Source organism: Orcinus orca, chromosome 13 (assembly GCF_937001465.1).
Source record: "Orcinus orca chromosome 13, mOrcOrc1.1, whole genome shotgun sequence".
Classification (NCBI taxonomy): Eukaryota; Metazoa; Chordata; class Mammalia; order Artiodactyla; family Delphinidae; genus Orcinus; species Orcinus orca.
The window spans coordinates 66344757-66365786 of record NC_064571.1 but is presented as its reverse complement, the minus strand read 5'-3'; the positions used below and the strand labels follow the sequence as shown (position 1 = coordinate 66365786).

Genomic DNA, 21030 nt, shown 5'->3' with positions numbered 1-21030 from the left:
GATTTTTGCATCTGTGTTCATCAGTGATATTGGCCTGTAGTTTTCTCTCTTTGTGACATCTTTGTCTGCTTTCGGTATCAGGGTGATGGTGGCCTCGTAGAATGAGTTTGGGAGTGTTCCTCCCTCTGCTATATTTTGCAAGAGTTTGAGAAGGATAGGTGTTAGTTCTTCTCTAAGTGTTTGATAGAATTCGCCCGTGAAGCTATCTGGTCCTGGGCTTTTGTTTCTTGGAAGATTTTTAGTCACAGTTTCAATTTCAGTGCTTGTGATTGGTCTGCTCATATTTTCTATTTCTTCCTGATTCAGTCTTGGCAGGTTGTGCATTTCTAAGAATTTGTCCATTTCTTCCAGGTTGTCCATTTTATTGGCATAGAGTTGCTTGTAGTAATCTCTCATGATCTTTTGTATTTCTGCAGTGTCAGTTGTTACTTCTCCTTTTTCATTTCTAATTCTATTGATTTGAGTATTCTCCCTTATTTTCTTGATGAGGCTGGCTAATGGTTTATCAATTTTGTTTATCTTCTCAAAGAACCAGCTTTTAGTTTTATTGATCTTTGCTATCGTTTCCTTCATTTCTTTTTCATTTATTTCTGATCTGATCTTTATGATTTCTTTCCTTCTGCTAACTTTGGGGGTTTTTTGTTCTTCTTTCTCTACTTGCTTTAGGTGCAAGGTTAGGTTGTTTATTGGAGATGTTTCCTGTTTCTTAAGGTAGGATTGTATTCCTATAAACGTCCCTCTTAGAACTGCTTTTGCTGCATCCGATAGGTTTTGGGTCGTCGTGTCTCCATTGTCATTTGTTTCTAGGTACTTTTTTATTTCCTCTTTGATTTCTTCAGTGATCACTTCGTTATTAAGTAGTGTATTGTTTAGCCTCCATGTGTTTGTATTTTTTACAGATATTTTCCTGTAATTGATATCTAGTCTCATAGCGTTATGGTCGGAAAAGATACTTGATACAATTTCAATTTTCTTATATTTACCAAGGCTTGATTTGTGACCCAAGATATGATCTATCCTGGAGAATATTCCATGAGCACTTGAGAAGAATGTGTATTCTGTTGTTTTTGGATCGAATTTCCTATAAATATCAATTAAGTCCATCTTGTTTAATGTATCATTTAAAGCTTGTGTTTCCTTATTTATTTTCATTTTGGATGATCTGTCCATTGGTGAAAGTGGGGTGTTAAAGTCCCCTACTATGAATGTGCTACTGTCGATTTCCCCTTTTATGGCTGTTAGTATTTGCCTTATGTATTGAGGTGCTCCTATGTTGGGTGCATAAGTATTTACAATTGTTATATCTTCTTCTTGGCTCGATCCCTTGATCATTATGTAGTGTCCTTCTTTGTCGCTTCTAATCTTTATTTTAAAGTCTATTTTGTCTGATATGAGAATTGCTACTCCAGCTTTCTTTTGGTTTCCATTTGCATGGAATATCTTTTTCAGTCCCCTCACTTTCAGTCTATATGTGTCTCTAGGTCTGAAGTGGGTCCCTTGTAGACAGCATATATATGGTTCTTGTTTTTGTATCCATTCAGCCAGTCTGTTTCTTTTGGTGGTAGCATTTAATCCATTTACATTTAAGGTAGTTATCGATATGTATGTTCCTATTCCCATTTTCTTAATTGTTTTGGGTTCGTTATTGTAGGTCTTTTCCTTCTCTTGTGTTTCTTGCCTAGAGAAGTTCCTTTAGCATTTGTTGTAAAGCTGGTTTGGTGGTGCTGAACTGTCTCAGCTTTTGCTTGTCTGTAAAGGTTTTAATTTCTCCATCAAATCTGAATGAGATCCTTGCTGGGTAGAGTAATCTTGGTTGTAGGTTTTTCTCCTTCATCACTTTAAATATGTCCTGGTAGTCCCTTCTGGCTTGCAGAGTTTCTGCTGAAAGATCAGCTTTTAACCTTATGGGGATTCCCTTGTGTGTTATTTGTTGTTTTTCCCTTGCTGCTTTTAATATGTTTTCTTTGTATTTAGTTTTTGACAGTTTGATTAATATGTGTCTTGGCGTGTTTCTCCTTGGAATTATCCTGTATAGGACTCTCTGTGCTTCCTGGACTTGATTAACTGTTTCCTTTCCCATATTAGGGAAGTTTTCAATTATAATCTCTTCAAATATTTTCTCCGTCCCTTTCTTTTTTCTTCTTCTTCTGGTACCCCTGTAATTCGAATGTTGGTGCGTTTAATGTTGTCCCAGAGGTCTCTGAGACTGTCCTCAGTTCTTTTCATTCTTTTTCTTTATTCTGCTCTGCAGTAGTTATTTCCACTATTTTATCTTCCAGGTCACTTATCCGTTCTTCTGCCTCAGTTATTCTGCTATTGATCCCATCTAGAGTATTTTTAATTTCATTTATTGTGTTGTTCATCGTTGTTTGTTTCATCTTTAGTTCTTCTAGGTCCTTGTTAAATGTTTCTTGCATTTTGTCTATTCTACTTCCAAGATTTTGGATCATCTTTACTATCATTATTCTCAATTCTTTTTCAGGTAGACTGCCTATTTCCTCTTCATTTTTTAGGTCTGGTGGGTTTTTATCTTGCTCCTTCATCTGCTGTGTATTTTTCTGTCTTCTCATTTTGCTTATCTTACTGTGTTTAGGGTCTCCTTTTCGCAGGCTGCAGGTTTGTAGTTCCCGTTGTTTTTGGTGTCTGTTCCCAGAGGCTAAGGTTGGTTCAGTGGGTTGTGTAGGCTTCCTGGTGGAGGGGACTAGTGCCTGTGTTCCTGTGGATGAGGCTGGATCTTGTCTTTCTGGTGGGCAGGTCCACGTCTGGTGGTATGTTTTGGGGTGTCTGTGGACTTATTATGATTTTAGGCAGCCTCTCTGTTAATGGGTGGGGTTGTGTTCCTGTCTTGCTAGTTGTTTGGCATAGAGTGTCCAGCACTGTAGCTTGCTGGTCGTTGAGTGAAGCTGGGTGCTGGTGTTGAGATGGAGATCTCTGGGAGATTTTTGCCGTTAGATATTATGTGGAGGTGGGAGGTCTCTTGTGGACCAGTGTCCTGAAGTTGGCTCTCCCACCTCAGAGGCACAGCACTGACTCCTGGCTGCAGCACCAAGATCCTTTCAGCCACACGGCTCAGAATAAAAGGAGAAGAAAAGAAAGAAAGAAACAAAGAAAGGAGGAAAGAAAGGAAGAAAGAAAGAAGAAGGAAGGAAGGAAGGGAAAGAAAGAAAAAGGAAGGAAGGAAGGGGATAAAATAAAATAAAGTAAGATAAAATAAAATATAGTTATTAAAATAAAAAATAATTATTTAGCAAAAAAAAATTTTTTAAAGAAAAAAAAAACGAACAAAAAAAACCAGACGGATAGAACCCTAGGACCAATGGTGAAAGCAAAGCTATACAGACAGAATCTCACACAGAAGCATACACATACACACTCACAAAAAGAGGAAAAGGGGAAAAAATGATGTTGCTCTCAAAGTACACCTCCTCAATTTGGGATGATTCCTTGTCTACTCATGTATTCCACAGATGCAGGGTATATCGAGTTGATTGTGGAGCTTCTATCGGCTGCTTCTGAGGCTGGTGGGAGAGATTTCCCTTCCTCTTCTTTGTTCTCACTGCTCCTGGGGCTCAGCTTTGGATTTGGCCCTCCCTCTGTGTGTAGGTCACCAGAGGGTGTCTGTTCTTCGCTCAGACAGGATGGGGTTAAAGGAGCAGCTGCTTCAGGGACTCTGGCTCCCTCAGGCCAGAGGGAGGGAGGGAGGAGTGCGGATGCGGGGCGAGCCTGCGGCGGCAGAGGCCGGTGGGACGTTGCAACAGCTTGAGGCGCCCTGTGCGTTCTCCCGGGGAAGTTGTCTCTGGATCACGGGACCCTGGCAGTGGCGGGATGCACAGGCTCTCCGGAAGAGGGGTGTGGGTAGTGACCTGTGCTCGCACAATGGCTTCTTGGTGGTGGCAGCAGCAGCCTTAGCGTCTCATGCCCGTCTCTGGGGTTCGCGCTGTTAGCCGCGGCTTGCGCCCGTCTCTGGGGCTCCTTTAAGCAGCGCTCTTAATCCCCTCTCCTCACGCACCAGGAAACAAAGAGGGGAGCAAAAGTGTCTTGCCTCTTTGGCAGGTCATGACTTTTCCCTGGACTCCCTCCCGGTTAGCCGTGGTGCACTAACCCAGTCAGGCTGTGTTCACGCCGCCAACCCCAGTCCTCTCCCTGCGCTCCGGCCGAAGCCCAAGCCTCAGCTCCCAGCCCCCCCCCCCCGCCCCGGCGGGTGAGCAGACAAGCCTCTCAGGCTGGTGAGTGCTGGTCGGCACCGATCCTCTGTGCGGGAATCTCTCCGCTTTGCCCTCCGCACCCCTGTTGCTGCGCTCCCCACCACGGCTCCGAAGCTTTCCCCCTCCGCCACCCGCAGTCTCTGCCCGCGAAGAGGCTTCCTAGTGTGTGGAAAGTTTTCCTCCTTCACGGCTCCCTCCCACTGGTGCAGGTCCCGTCCCTATTTTTTTGTCTCTGTTTATTCTTTTTTCTTTTGCCCTACCCAGGTACGTGGGGAGTTTCTTACCTTTTGGGATGTCTGAGGTCTTCTGCCAGCGTTCTCTTGGTGTTCTGTAGGAGTTGCTCCACGTGTAGATGTATTTCTGGTGTATCTGCTAGTGTTGGAGGGTATCCTGCAGTGGCGGGGGGGGGTGGCTGTGGCTCACCGTGGAGACAAGGACACTGGCAGCAGAAGTTCTGGGAAGTACTCCTTGGCATGAGCCCTCCAGGAGTCCGCCATTAGTCCCAGCAAAGAGCCTCCAGCTAATTCTTAAGTATGGAGTTTAGTATTTATTCAGTGGTATGCTTCTTAGGGTACAAAAATATATCTAAAATTAGAGAGGTAGTAAGTAAATATTTGGACTGTGCTAGAAGGCATTCAGCTTCTACTCTACCCATAACTTTAGGGAACATATCTAAAGTGGAAAGTGAGATCAAACAGCATATGACTTTACATTTTGGCATATTTCCATGGTAGCGCCATATGTTAGAAAAAACTGGAATTTCAAAATTGAATAACCTAACCTTGGGAGGGGCAGAAACCTTAGTAAATGTACTAAATTGGGGCTTGAGGAAGGACAGCATTTGAGGTAGAGCCAGACCTCAGGGTTTGGACCATTTGTGTGTCTCCACACCTGCCAATTGGACCATTTTTATAATTCTAGTTCAGATTCTAATGCAGAAAGGGAATATGATTGTTCTAGCTCAGCTTTTCACAGTAGACCCATAAAATGGATCGTGGTAAGCCGTGAATGGGTCAGACTTATTTCATAAAGCATCTCCATTGTGCAACAAATCAGCTTTATTCATAATTCTCCACAGTGGGGCGCTTGCATGGACCACGGTGGGGACATTGTTAGGCTAGATTGGAAAGTTGGGTATGACAGGCATCATGACGAACTTATTCATTGTTTAGTGTGCTAGAATTTTTATTTCATCATAGAAACACGGAATCATAATTAAGTCACCGAACACTAAAAATGGCTTTAAGGAGATAAAAAATGTTTTAAATATATGCTTGAGTTAATTTCTTCTCAGAATTACCTAAAGCAAGTACTTTAACCCTTGTTCATTCATGAAGTCATGGACTTGGAAAGGACATTGAAAAAACTCTTGTCCATCTCCCTGCCATCAAATAGGACTATGTTTTAAATACTTCAAAAGTAATTTTTTTTTTTTCAAAAGTAATTTTTTAAAATCACAAATATTAATCTTTGAAACAAGTTGAAACTGTAAGAAGAATATAAAATAAAATGTACCTTCCGACCCCAAAGCAGTACATTTCAAAGTATATCACAGTGATCTGTCTACATACTTTTCTCAAAAATTTTACAACGAATGTATATATTCTTCTGTCCTATTTCATAGACCTCTTTCATATCCTGTCCAGCTTATTTGTCAGCATTTTTCTGAGCTCTTGTGTTTTTTTCTTAATTTTTGAATTTAATTTTATTTATTTTTTTATACAGCAGGTTCTTATTAGTCATCCATTTTATACACATCAGCGGGTAGATGTCAATCCCAATTGCCCAATTCATCCCACCCCCACCCCCACCCCCCGCCGCTTTCCCCCCTTGGTGTCCATACATTTGTTCTCTACATCTGTGTCTCAATTTCTGCCCTGCAAACCGGTTCATCTGTAGAGCTCTTATGTTTATTTTGTTATCTTGCTGCTTAATAATAGCATTTTCTTTCAGTTTTATAGAAGAATGTGACTGTTCTCTAATTTTAAAAGGTTCTACCTACTAGTAAAATTTCCATGAATTTCTAAATATGTTAGCTTGAACATTTGCTTTTTTAAAAGTTTTTGAACTTACCTCTTTAAGTAATAATCTTATAAAGCCAATTCTTTTTTTTTTCATGTAGAATCTTTAATTTGATGAACCCTTAGCTCCATTATATCACACATTCCCTACCCCATCCTCCCAGTGTAGTATATCATTGCTGAGGTTAAATCAATATTCATTTCTTGTTAAGTACCACGCTGAGTAGGATAGTGTGGTTTTTTTTCCCTTGTATAGGTTTTTTTTTCCCCCTAAATAATTGTGTTACTTTTTTGCTTAGTTTTCATCTTACCAATTGTCAAACCAATTTGAAAATTCATTAGCTCAGTTGTTTTTTTTCTTGGAACCCCTTTGTCTGGAACCACCTTTTTCTGTTCCATTCGACCAGTTGTTCTTATTTCATAGCTGTTCTATAATCTTGCTTCACCATCATCATGGAACTTTTCTTTGTCTTTCAATTTTAATGGATATCTGGGTTTTTTGGATTCCTTATTTTCTCTTTCATGGTTTATTTTCTCATTTTGATGGCATACATCCTCCTGTAAGTTCCTGAGAAAGGGTCATGTGAGACAATATTTTGAGATTTCACATATCTGAAAATATATTTAATCTGCTGTCTTCCCTTGTTGATAATTTGATTAGATGTCAAGATTTAGGTTGAAACTGTAATGGTGGATATGTGACACAAATAGTGAACCCTAATGTAAAATATGGACTTAGGTTAATAGTATTATATCACTGTTCATCAGCTGTATTAACATATCACTATTCATCAGCTGTATTAAATGTACGATACTAATGCAAGATGTTAATAATAGGGGAAATGGGGGAAGTGAGGAGTTATGTGGAAACTCTCTATACTTTCCATTAAATTTTCTGTAAACCTAAAACCACTCAAAAAAATATTCCGTCTTTAAGTTGAATATCAGCCGCTTCATATGGTTCAACTTAAAAGTACATACACTTTCACTATTAAGTAAAGTGTTATCAGTCGGGTGCTTCACCCTTCATTCCTGCCATGCCTGGTGTCCCAGAGTTTGGAGACTCTGGTTAAATTTCTCTCCTTTGGTTGTGGAAGAGAAGTACTTGCCGGCGTGCTCTTGGTGGGGGCAAGAGCATGGGTTCCATTGTTCTTCATACAGATTTTCAATCAGTTCCCCTGTTTTTGGCCAGCTACCTTACTGCTGCTTTCTCTGGTACCTGGTGCCTCCAGTTCCTGAGATGTTCCAGGGTTTTTTGTTCACATCAGCTTGCTCCTTGTATCTAGGTATCCCTTCACAAGCTGGCACTTAGGTTTTAGCTCCTTCAACTCCGTTAAATAATTTACCACACTTTATCAGCTCTCCATGTACAAAAATTTGTGTCCTCTCTTGTCTCCTTTTGTATTTTTTGTTTTGTTTTGAAGATTTGTATCTTTTTTATTCATTTACTATTATTTGGTGAGATTTCTAAAGGAAGTAGAGAGGCATACTATGTTCAATATGTCTTGTTTAACCAATCTGCTTTCATTTTGATCAATAAGGGTTTGGTTTTAATTCATTTTGTTTTCTTCTGTTTTTAATAATTATTCTAATTTATTGGTTATGTGTTCTCTTTAGAGCTCTGGGCAGCTCTCTTTGGGAAGATGCTATTGAAAGATGGTGCTTTTTAGATAACAAATAATACTTAAAATGTCTGGAAAAATTGTCTCCAGAATCATGGTTGTGAACTAAAGTGTGTATTTTTAAGTTGTTCACAGGGCTTAGAGCTCCTGCCAGAGGACTGTTACTCTTTGGTCCACCTGGAAATGGGAAAACAATGCTGGTAAGAATTCTTTTTATTTTTATTTTTTAAACTTAAAAAAATATATATTTATTTATTTGGTTGTGCTGGGTCTTAGTTGCAGCATGTGTGCTCCTTAGTTGTGGCATGCGAACTCTTAGTTGGGGCATGCATGTGGGATCTAGTTCCCTGACCAGGGATTGAATCCGGGCCCCTTGCATTGGGATTGCAGAGTCTTAACCACTGGACCAGCAGGGAAGTCCCAAGAATTTTTTTTTTTTTTTTTTTTTTTGCGGTACGCTGGCCTCGCACTGTTGTGGCCTCTCCTGTTGCGGAGCACAGGCTTTGGACGCGCAGGCTCAGCGGCCATGGCTCACGGGCCTAGCCGCTCCGCGGCGTGTGGGATCTTCCCGGACCGGGGCACGAACCCATGTCCCCTGCATCGGCAGGTGGAATCTCAACCACTGTGCCACCAGGGAAGCCCCCCAAGAATTCTTTTTAAATGTGCATGTTCTGTTGAGATATTTGGGAGATAATATGAAAAAAGAAACTTTTCATTGTCCCTGAGTCTATTATTTATGACTTGCCTTTGCTATAATATACTTTTTTTTATGGCCACACTACGTGGCTTGCAGGATCTTAGTTCCCTGACCAGGGATTGAACCCAGGGCCACAGCAGTGAAAACGCCAAGTCCTAACCTCTGAACCACCAGGGAACTCCCAATTTTTAAACTAGTTTTTAATGACGAAGTAGGTGGAAACCCACATACGTTATCTTCCATAGTAGTTTGGGGCTGGCTAAATTTAATAGTGTAATTTTCATTATTTTCCCAAGTTAAATAATAAAATTTTACTGTAGAAGAGCTTACCTTACTATATTGAGTATCTTCCTAATCTTTGATTTTTTTTTTTACTATTGTAACAGGTTTATTTAAATAAAATAATCAGCATGATACAGATTTCTTTCTTTTTTTTTAAATTGAGGCATAATTGACATACAACAGATTTTTTTTTTCTGTGTCCTTTTGCCAAAAGTTTTTGGTAGGATTTGGATATCTTTCTCCTGCATAGCTCTCCTAGAGGGAAAACATAAATAGGGAAAGAGTAACTTTTTCCGTTAGCTGTTTGTATTTCTCCAAGCAGTTATCTTCTATAACTAGGAAGAGAATAATACCCTCTTTTTTTTTTTTCTTTAACCTCTCCCTGTCACTTCTCTCTTAGAGAAAAAGAGAGTGGAAAGAAGCATAGCTCTTCCTAGAGCTTTTCCTCATTGCTGAGAAGAAAACACATTGATTGCCATATGTTGAGAATTGTGTCATGGCTTATATTTTTAGGAAATCTTTTCTAGAACTTAAATTGATCAGATGTGGTTATCTTTTTAAAGCAGTTGAACTAATATTTACCCTTGTGATTTTTAAAGGCTAAAGCAGTAGCTGCAGAATCTAGTGCAACCTTCTTTAATATAAGTGCTGCAAGTTTAACTTCAAAATACGTGAGTATTCTTTTTTCCAGTATTGTCACGTTCTAAGTTACTGTCTAAACATTACTGTGTTAAGTATAAATGGTAAGAACATTACACCAAAATGTTTTTATTTGAGTTTTATATCTATTATTTAGATATGCTGAATATCACTCTTCAAAGTAGAAAGTTATGTGCATTTGCTAGGTTCTTTTAAAATTGAAATTATTCTATTAAATACTGTATTTGTTTGCTAGGGCTGTGTATTAAAGTACCACAAACTGGCTGGCTTGAACAATAGAAATTTATTGTATTGTATTTTGGAGGCTAGAAGTCCAAATCAGGTATTGGCAGGGGTCTTAATTTTGTAAAGTAATTAAAAATAACTATAAAATGATACTTTTCCTGGTTAAATTTTACTTCCTGTGTGAAATTTTATACGTAAAATTGTTATTAAAGTAGGTTTACCCATATTATGCACATACTATAACAGAAAGCATTGTCTTGGAAGCTAGGAGGTAGGGATTCCAGCCTAACTTTTACATGCCAAGCTGGCCTTAAGAAAGTATCACTTTAGGCTTTACTTCATTTATTTTTTAAAAATATAAACCAGGTTCTATTTATTAAATACATAGATCTTCTTTCAAATTCATGTACAAGATTTGTTAGCAGTTATGAATAAGTCTTACTATATTTACTTCACTTATAAAGTGTTGATGTCATAAGAGGTGATCTCTTGCAGTTCCTTCCGGCTCTGAGAATATTTGTTTTGAAGATTCTAATTCTGGGGCCTTTCCTTTTTTCTTTTATTTAATTTTCAATAAAAAGAACAGATGCCACCTAGAGAACAAAATAGTTTTTGCAGTAGATTACCACAAACCTCATGACTCTTTCGTTAGATGCTTTGGTGCATAGAATGGCTTTAGTATAGTATTTCAGCCCCTGGGAATGTCTTAAGGAGTGTTCATAGACCTCCTAGAAATACTTTGATATTTATTGACAGTGATATTGTGAGAATGGGTTTTCACGGTGTTCTCAATAGAGCAAGTTTTATTGAGAGCATTTTCCAACTTACCTGCTTCTATAAATATACCCTGCAACCTAGGGCTTAAGAATACGTGCCGCATCTCTCTCTTCTCTAGTATTCCCTCTTTCTCAGTAGTTATATCCCAATAGCTATTCCATTCTCAAGTCTTAGGAATGCAGAGTGAAACAAGACAGAGATATTTGTCATTTTTTAAAGTACTCACCAGACCGTCTTAAATAATAAATAAGTAGTCTATTTTCTAAAATTATAAGGGACAATTCAGGAGCACTCCCATACCCCCATTCCTTAAACCAAATCTTTGGTTGTTGCAAAGAAAGGAAATTAAATTCCTAGGTTCTAGACTTTTAATAGTGAAATTTAAAAAGCTGGAATAATCTTGCATTTTATGGGTATAACAGTGTATATAATGCCTTGTTTTAGGTGGGAGAAGGAGAGAAATTGGTGAGAGCTCTTTTTGCTGTGGCTCGAGAACTTCAACCTTCTATAATTTTTATAGGTAAGAACATGTTTTCCAACAACTTAGTTGAGCATTTGTAAAATTCCCTTTTCCAAATGTGAGGGATATGATGGGAAAGATTATTCAGAAGTAAAAAGTTTTTTTTAATTTATTTTTTATTGAAGTATAGTTGCAGAAGTAAAAAGTTTTAAAGAAGCACAAAGTTAAAAACTGTCTAATAAATTGAGTAGGACCCATTATATTAATAACCTAAGTGGTAAACTAGAGATCGTTTTATTTCCTCTAGATGAAGTTGATAGCCTTTTGTGTGAAAGAAGAGAAGGAGAACACGATGCTAGTAGACGTCTAAAAACTGAATTTCTAATAGAATTTGATGGTGTAAGTATTGATTATGATATTTTTAATGTGGTAGCATTTTAGGGTATTTTCCTATTGAATGGCCCAAATTAGAAATAAATATCTTTATTATGTTTTTCTTTGTTATTTATCTAAAAGCATTGAAAAAAAAAATTTGGCTTATAGGTACAATCTGCTGGAGATGACAGAGTGCTTGTAATGGGTGCAACTAACAGGCCACAAGAGCTTGATGAGGCTGTTCTCAGGTAGGGAGATTTATGTAGAAACGCACACATTTATTACAGATGTATTTACTCACGTGTTCATCTGACGTATTTCTTGTTTCCTTCTCTCTCAATTTTAAGACTAAATTCATTATTTTCCTCTCTATATCCATCTTCTGGTCTCTTGTTACCAACTGAAGATTTTGAGGACAGGACCAGCATGATATCAGGAAAACTATTTTTAACTTTATGGTTTTAGGGAAATTACTTATTTCTTCTGGGTTGGATTAAAGTATCAAAACACTAAAACTGATTTTTACCCTCTTTTACTGGGCTTCATGAGAAGCTGATAAAGCACAGCTCATGGGAGCCATATGCTCTCTTCTCCTGTGTTTGATCAAATGTATTCCCTTTCTACTGGGAGGATAGTTTGGCTCAGCATAAAATTCTTGGATCTCCCGTTCTTTTCCTGAGGAATTTATAACATTGCCCCATTGTTTCTAGGATTGGATGTTGCAGTGTGAAAGTCTGAAGCCAGCCTGCTTTTATTCACATTTATGGGTTAATCCAGTAGGGTTAGTGTCTAATCTCCTTTCTAATACTACTACTACTACTTTTGTAGCCTTTGTTTCTGTGGTGGTTTTTGTTTTCTTTTTTATTGGTTTCCTGATCTCTGCAAACCCATTTTTCATCTTCTGTTGTCTACTTCTTTGAGCCTTTGTATGTCATTTCCTTGAGCCTTTATATTTCACTGAGCTCTTATTTCATAGGAGCCTTTTTCTTTTCATCAAATTATTTTATTTCTTGGAAAGATATTTGGTCACAATTTTAATTTGCTTTAAGGCAAAATCCTCTTGTGCATGTTCTTCATTTTATCTGTTTTATGTTTAATGTATTCTTTCCCCTCTTTTTTTTGGCACTGTTTTTTAAAATCAGTCCTATGCTTTTGTCTCTTTTGCTTATTAATTTTATTTGAATAAGGGGAGTTTTCTTGGAAAACCTAATTTGGAAGGATATCGTAGAAGAGGTAGAAAAGTAAGATAGCAACCATGTATCTTGACTTGTCCTATGAATACCCTGGACTGGTGGGCAGTCTCCCTGACTCACAACAAAGCCGTACCTGATAAAGAAGTATACGTGTATATAAATAAGCGATTGGGTTGATTTAGTCTTCTTCAACTGAAAAAGATTGGTCATTGCAAAACAGCTTGTCATCTTGCCAGACTGATTGATGTCGTCTTACAAAGATGATGTATCTTTGAGTTTCTTTGTTCAGACTCATCTTCCTTGCCATTCCCTTGCTACTGACTAGGGTCACATGATCTGCAGAGCCAGTCCTCACATGTTTGTTTAAATATGGGGAGGTAGTTTTATTATCCCTCAGAGTGTGCTCTCTGTTTCCTCTGGAAAATTCTGCTCTGACAGCCATGTCTAAAATTTGCAGTGGCAGGTGCTGTCTGTATTCACCTTTGTCAGTGTAATTTTCACTGCCCTAGGCAGCCCTTCTTCATACATTTTAGTTCTGTAAATGTTACGTAGTTTGTTGATGATGGAGTTTACATTTCTGTTTCTGTTGTCCTTGTTGGTTTTAATTGTTTTGTTTCAAGAAGACAGCAGAGATCTGTTTCTTCAACTTCTTATATCAGATATTTTGTTTTAAAGTGTTACTGCTGTTAAAAAAATACAAATATATAAATGGTTAATTTAATTCTGACAATATTGAATTAAGGATTTTTAAACATTAACTAGAATTTTTTTAACTCTTTATTGGAGTATATTTGATTTACAATTTTGTGTTAGTTTCAAGTGTATAGCAAAGTGAATCAGTTATACATATATCCACTCTTTTTTAGATTATTTTCCCATATAGATCATGACAGAGTATTGGGTAGTGTTACCTGTGCTATGCAGTAGGTCCTTATTAGTTATCTATTTTATATATTTAACTAGAATATTTTAAAAGAGTAACTTTTATACTGATAACTACTAAAATGTATTCAAATGCCTTCAGCATTATATTTAAAGCTTTGTTCTTGTTATGTGCTACTTGAACTGAATTATCTGTAAATTCAAAACTGTATTTCTGAGATGGCTTGAATCCTTTTTTTAGGCGTTTCACCAAACGGGTATATGTGTCTTTGCCAAATGAGGAGGTATGTATCTGTGTTTGAATTTTTTTTAAGGCAGAAACAAGAACTACCATCTTGACAGTATTAAGTCTTCCAGTGCATGGTACCGCTGCATTGGAAAAGTTTGGTGGTTTCTTAAAAAGATAAACAGAAAACTTACTGTAAGACCCCAAAACTTCATTCCTAAGAATCTACCCAAGAGAAATGAAAACATATGTCTACACAGACATGTACAAGAATTTTTATAACAGCATTATAAATAATAGCCAAGAACTACAGAGAATCTAAAATAGTCTTCAGGCTTCCCTGGTGGCCTGAATCCACCTGCCAGTGAAGGGGACACAGGTTCGAGCCCTGGTCTGGGAAGATCCCACATGCTGCAGAGCAACTAGTAGACCCTGTGCTCCGCAACAAGAGAAGCCACCGCAATGGGAAGCCCACACACCACAACGAAGAATAGCCCCTGCTCGCCGCAACTAGAGAAGGCCCACACGCAGCAACGAAGACCCAACACAGCCAAAAATAAATAAATAAATAAATTTTTAAAAATCCTTAAAAAAAAGTCATCAGTTGGTGAAAGGATATACAAATGTGGTATATCCATTTAATGGAATACTGTTTAGCAATAAAAGGAATGAGCTACTTACACATACCATAATATGGATGAACCTCAAAAACATACTAAATAAAGATGCCAGATGCAAAAGATTTCCTATCATATGATTCCATTTTTATGAAATGTCTAGAAAAGGCTCACTTCTGGAAACAAAGTAGATAGTGATTAGGTAAGGCTGTGGGTGGAAGTCGGGATTAACTGCAAACAGGCACAAGTGAACTTTTTGGGGTGATAGAAATGTTCTAAAACTGGATTATGGTGATGGTTGCACAATTCTAAACTTACTAAAAGTCATTGAATTATACACTTCAAAAGGGTGAGATTCCATGTTACATGAATTCATATCTCTATAAAACTTTTTTTTTTAAATTGTGGTGTCTAGCTCAGACCCTTAGCATCCTTGGTAGTAACAGCAGCTACTTTCTTAGTGTTTTATTTAGATTGTTTTTAACTCTTTCAGGAACTCTCAAAAAATTGTTATTTTAACAGATATATGTGTGAGGCTCTAAGAGGTAGAGTGGTTTGTATAAGATCATTCAGTTCCTAAATCCTGGATATTTTATTAAGCCAATTCTTAGGACTGATAATTCTTTAAAATTTCTTTTCAGACACGACTACTTTTATTAAAAAATCTATTATGTAAACAAGGAAGCCCATTGACCCAAAAAGAACTAGCACAACTTGCTAGGTGAGTAATTTGATTTAGTCTATCTTGCAGTTGTTTTTTTTTAAGACTTCTTTTTGTTTTCTTTAAAGTAAGCTCATGTATGAAATGAGTAATTTATCTATCAGAAAACTTCTTATTGTTTCATTCTCTACTTCCTTTACCTTCTCTCATCTCATTTTCTTATATATATGGTGTCTAAATTTTAGTTTCTAGATCCTCTAGAAGACATGACCTAAACAGCTAATGATGGTAGTATATATTCTTTTTATAAATTTATTAAAACTTATAAGTGGTATTAAAGTAATTTTTAATAAATTTATTTTATTTATTTTTGGCTGTGTTGGGTCTTCGTTGCTGCATGTGGGCTTTCTCTAGTTTTGGTGAGCGGGGGCTACTCTTCGTTGTGGTGTGTGGGCTTCTCATTGCGGTGGCTTCTCTTGTTGCAGAGCACGGGCTCTAGGCACGCGGGCTTCAGTAGTTGTGGTACACGGGCTCAGTAGTTGTGGCTCATGGGCTCTAGAGCGCAGGCTCAGTAGTTGAGGCTCACAGGCTTAGTTGCCCCGTGGCATGTGGGATCTTCCTGGACCAGCCCTCGAACCTGTGTTCCCTGCATTGGCAGGCAGGTTCTTAACCACTGCGCCACCAGGGAAGCCCTGAAGTAATTTTTAAAATGTAAAACATCTCATATCTGCCTACACCAACACATATTTTCACTTAAACTTATTTTGCTTACACATAATTTTTTTTTCTTTTTTTTTTTGGTACGCGGGCCTCTCACTGCTGTGGCCTCTCCCGTTGCGGAGCGCAGGCTCAGCGGCCATGGCTCACGGGCCCAGCCGCTCCGGCATGTGGGATCTTCCTGGACCGGGGCACGAACTCGTGTCCCCTGCATTGGCAGGCAGACTCTCAACCACTGCGCCACTAGGGAAGCCCCACATAATTTTTTTAAACTTCGACTTCTTCAGCTTTTTTTTATGAGTGGTGTATTAAGTAGAAACTGAATATAGGAGATACACTCATGAATTTTAGTCATTGAAAAAAATCTCATAATTTAAAATGTTCAACAAGCATGTGAATAGCTAGTTATGTTGGTAAAAACTCTGAGTTCCCAGATACCTATGAAAAAATAAATTCAGTACTTGGAAATACTGAGATCCTTCTTTGAATTCCAATAAAATATTTTGCTAATAATGTTTGTGCAGTTATTTAACATAGTACATGATAAGTAAATGCTTTTTTTCCCTGTTTTATTTCCCTCTTCCTCTTTGCCTCCCTAGTTCTTAGTTCCCTTTGATAGTGTCTTGGCTGCCCAGGATCTCCACTGTGGCATCCCATTCAGGTGTGCCTCCTTTTGCCAATGTCTTCTATCCCAGACCCTTCCTTCACCCTGTCTGTCCTACATTTAAAGAAATCTTCCTTGATTGGCCCTCATTTCATCAAGGCAGTTCTCTTTGTGAAGATAAAGACTCATTAACTTATAGAGAAGTAATTGTGGTTATGTGTCAGTTGGCCAGCAATGGCTTATAGATGTTACCTTTCCAGGGCACAAATTTACAATTTAATGGAGCCTCCTGGAGATATAGTATACTTTAATCAAAGGAATGGTTCTAATAATGAAAATTCGAGGCATTATAAGGAACCAGTCGGCTGTTTGTTTTTAGCAAGTAGGCCTTCCTCTGCCCTTCAAATCAAATCACATAGCTGTCTGCTTGATAACAAAGGCAAGCTAGGTTTTACTCTCTTATTCCGTGGAGATTTAAATCTGCAAAGGTGAAAATAAGTTGCTCTTTCTTCTTTCCCATTCTCAGAATGACCGATGGATACTCAGGAAGTGATCTAACAGCTTTGGCAAAAGATGCAGCACTGGGTCCTATCCGAGGTAGGAATACAAAAGCTTGAAACATTTACAACTGTTTATCAGACCACTTCAGAAGTTTAAGAAGTCCCTATTGAGAGGTATTTTTTATTAGTAAGAAAGCAGTAAAACTATATCAGTGGAAAACTTGATACAAAGTTTCTAGACTTAGGGTCAACAAACCTTTCTGAAAATAGTTTTAGACTCATGGGCCACATATGCTCTGTTGCATCTTCTTCTTCTCACTCTTCTTCTGACTCCTCCTCCTCCTCCTGCTCATCCTCCTCTTTTTTTTTTCCAACAACAACAAAAAGCTGTGAAACCATTCTTAGCTCACAGACAATACAAAGACAGTCCGTGGATGAGTGGACCATGAGCCCTGTTCTGGACAGCAGGTTTCGCTTCTTGATAGTAGGTTAGCAGCAGAAAACTCAAGAAAATGAGAACTTTTTAAAGCAAGTGGAAAAGAATAATAAAGGGAAGATTTTCTTATCTATTTTTTGGTTCTTTTCATTTCAGTATTCTAGTATGACTTGAAATTAATGTGTGTAAGGAAACATATAAATAGAAGTTTTAACTTTTATCATTATATGTTATCTTTGAAAAATTGCAGCAAAGTATATCATTCATTGCTCTGTTTTGATTCAAGGTAATTTGTTGACTCTGAAATACCACATCTATCACTTTTAGGTTATGTTAGATTAAACTCACTGTGATAATCACTTTAGACTAGATGTTCTCAGCTACTCTTCCACAGGCAGCATGGGCAGTGGATGGGTGATGCTCTCAGGTATGCACTCAGATTACTGGCTATGGTGGTAAAATTGAACATGGAACATTCAGCTTCTAGAACATATCTCTAACAGTGAAACAGGGTACTGATTAAGAACTGCTGCTTTAGAGAATAATAAATGTAATCTTGAGAATATAGTTTGAAACTCTGGGTAAAGCATTTTAGTCAAGCTCTCTTTCTGCAGGAGGCATGAAATCTTGTTCAGATACTGGACTCAGAATCAGTAGCTAATGTATAAATCGTGTATTTTTTAGAATATTTTAGCTGTTATTCTGAAACAAAGTTGTTGGCTTAAAACAACGAATGCCTTTTATAAAGAACAAGTTGTATTATTTTAAGTTTACTATGAAATTTGTAGAATCTGTTGTTCTTGAGCAATATATAAAGAAATTGAATGCCTTCCTAAGAAGGAATATTATTCTAAGCATTTATAAATTGTATGTGCTCTTAATATTAATGTATGTCTCTTTTAATATAATGATTTATATTGAACATATACTTTTAGATTATTGTACTTCGTTAGTTTAAACTTGGAAGTCTTTTTTTTGTAAGTGACTTTTATATTTTACAGAACTGAAACCAGAACAAGTGAAGAATATGTCTGCCAGTGAGGTATACTATTTTACAATTATCTTTTTTTCGTTCTGGTCCTCTAGATTGTAAAACATATCTTTTGTCTGGATTTTTCTAGTTTATCTGATTAGAAACTAGAAAAAGTTAATTTTGCTTCATTTCAAAATATGGAGGACTGTCCAACTAGTCTCTTATGGTGTCCTTTGGTAATACACAATAAATATACATAATCATTAAGTCATTTTCTGTCAAATCATATTACATAAATACTAAACAGAACAAAATTACAGGCAACTTGAGGATTTTATACATTATGAATATAGCTTGTAACAGGTTAATCCCTTGATGTTCTATTTTGTTAGTTTTTCAGTAATGTTTATGTCTTCCTTATAAAAGCAATACAGTTTCCATTGTAATGTAATTCATTACATTTAAAAAATATGGGAGGTCCCCTTATGAGATGCTGAAGCATTTCTTCTGAAAAAAATTGCCAGCAAAATATAGAATTGGATATGTAGAATGATCATAACTATGTAACCAGCCAGTTTAAATCAGATTTGAATTATGTAACTTATCTCTCAGAGCTCAGATAGCACCGAAACATTACTAACCAAAGAGACTTCATTCTTGGAACAGAAGAGAGAATAGAACTCCAGTGGAGTCCAAATGTGAACTGAAAACAAAACAAACAAAAAAAAACAATAAAAAACCCCAGAGGCATGGGCTAGAGGCTGGTGGCTGGCTAGGGGATCTGCACATTACATTGCAGAGAGTCCTGTCCAAGTGAACTCTTAACATAGAGAATAAATGTACTTGAGTATGAGTACATTTTGGCAGTCTTTTTTCTTCAGGCTTCCAGGTAAATTTGAGGTTGTCTTCAGGCATCTTGTGCATGGTGCTTAACCAACTACATTACTAAGAAAGCCTTCAGACTTCTTGCAACCACCTTTTTCCATTTCAGCAGTCTAGTTTACCTGGAGTGTGTTTGACATGAATGAAGCTTAGGAACAGAGAATTCCACATGTCATATACTTTGGTGTTTAGCTACTATTACCTTAAAAATTCATGTTTAAAGTATAAGTTTCAGGTCCCTTTTATCTGATTCATAATTTTGATTCCACATTTTTCTAATTTTTAAAAATGTATTAGTACTGTCTTAAGGTTATAATTTATTTACAGTATCCCATCAATATATGATTTTTTAAAATGTTCTTATACTTATAGCATAACCTAATAGTACTTTTCTACCCAGAAAGTAAGCATTGTGCATGAATTATTTCTTTTCCACACACCACTCTCCCTACCTTGGACTCAGGACAGGTAAACTTGATATTTCATATATGTACTCTGGCCCCCTAAAGTTGAGGAAAGGCCCATTGTGTGACATTTTAGGCCTCTGTCTTTGTCCCTTGGACAGACCATATACTAAAATTAAAACTACTGAATGAATTACAAAAAATAACATTACTGGTACCTTTTGTGACCATTCCACTAATTATGTGTAGTCAGGTTACAGTGTTATAGTTTTTGGTTCTACTGTATGCTTTCATTCAGTTTAAGTTTATTTTTAACCTAATGATTTTAGTATTAATAATTTGATAATAGCTTTTAGTCATTAGTCCTGGCTTATGAGTTAATATTTTTAAAGAACTTAGAAAAGTCTGGCAATAGTGAATACTGCATAGGTATCCATTAAATAATTTTAAAATACATAAATACTAAATAATGGCAATTTATTATAGAGATCAAGGAAATCCATTCTATTTTCTTATTTATGAGATGACAGAAAAACACAAGTAGTTTGGTTTTAAAATTGTATACTAGAATTTTTTTCAGCCATTCTTCGGTACAATTTTAATAATTGTGTTATCAGGTGCTGGTCTATATGCAGAAATTTAGATGAGATATACCTAATTTGCCTTTTATAGTTTATGAGAATAGAAACTCAAATAATTGTGTTGGAATTCTGTGTTTTTAAAAGGTAGTGCTGAAAATCATTGGTTATAAATTCAGAGTATAATGTACTTTGTTTATAAAGCACACAGTTTGTATCCAGTTCAACTTTATTAGTTCTTTTATTATTTTGTTTTGATAAGATTTCTTTGCTATTTATTTTTCCCTCTTTACTGAACTAGCTACCGGTTGATTTTTCCTGTTAATATACATTAGTCTCTTAGTAACTTTAAAATATCATATTTTCTATATAACTTTTAAAGGTTACTTTCCATTTACAGTTATTACAAAATATTGGCTATATACCCCATGTTGTACAATACATCCTTGAGCCTATCTTACACCCGATAGTTTGTACCTCCCACTCCCCCATGCCTACATTGCCCCTCTCGCCCTCTCCCTGCTGGTAACCACTAGTTTGTTCTCTATATCTGAGTCTGCTTCTTTTTTGTTATATTAACTAGTTCGTTGTATTTTTTGAATTCCACATGTAAGTGATATCATACAGTATTTGTCTTTCTCTGTCTCATTTAGTTCACTTAGCATGATATCCTCCAAGTCCATACATGTTGCTGCAAATGGCAAAATTTTGTACTTTTTTATGGCTGAGTAGTATTCCATTGTGTGTATAATATATGTGTGCATATATATATATATTATACACACACACACACGCACACACCATATCTTTATCCATTCATCTGTTGATGGACACTTAGGTTGCTTCTATATCTTGGCAATTGTAAATAAGGCTGCTATGAACATTGGGGTGCATGTATCTTATCAAATTAGTGTTTTTGTTTTTTTCAGATATATACCCAGGTGTGGAATTGCTGGGTCATATGGTAGTTCTAGTTTTAGTTTTCTGAGGTTTACACACACACACACACACACACACACCCCCGAACTATGAA

General features: G+C 36.9%; 1 protein-coding gene across 9 annotated transcripts in view; it reads left to right on the top strand.

Annotated features, from left to right (window-relative positions):
• Positions 1 to 21030, top strand: part of SPAST (spastin) — a 62470-nt gene that overhangs the window by 37273 nt on the left and 4167 nt on the right. For 4 of the 9 annotated variants that reach the window (XM_004268194.2, XM_049696324.1, XM_049696323.1 and 1 more), the window contains 9 exons: positions 7974 to 8048; positions 9427 to 9498; positions 10934 to 11009; positions 11257 to 11348; positions 11493 to 11572; positions 13641 to 13683; positions 14884 to 14963; positions 16751 to 16821; positions 18162 to 18202. In XM_004268194.2, coding sequence (XP_004268242.1) covers positions 7974 to 8048; positions 9427 to 9498; positions 10934 to 11009; positions 11257 to 11348; positions 11493 to 11572; positions 13641 to 13683; positions 14884 to 14963; positions 16751 to 16821; positions 18162 to 18202 — 630 coding nt within the window. Of the gene's footprint in view, positions 1 to 7973; positions 8049 to 9426; positions 9499 to 10933; positions 11010 to 11256; positions 11349 to 11492; positions 11573 to 13640; positions 13684 to 14883; positions 14964 to 16219; positions 16282 to 16750; positions 16822 to 18161; positions 18203 to 21030 lie in introns of those variants that run through there. The other 5 variants (XM_049696325.1, XM_033425236.2, XR_004482479.2 and 2 more) reach the window with 4 other exon arrangements.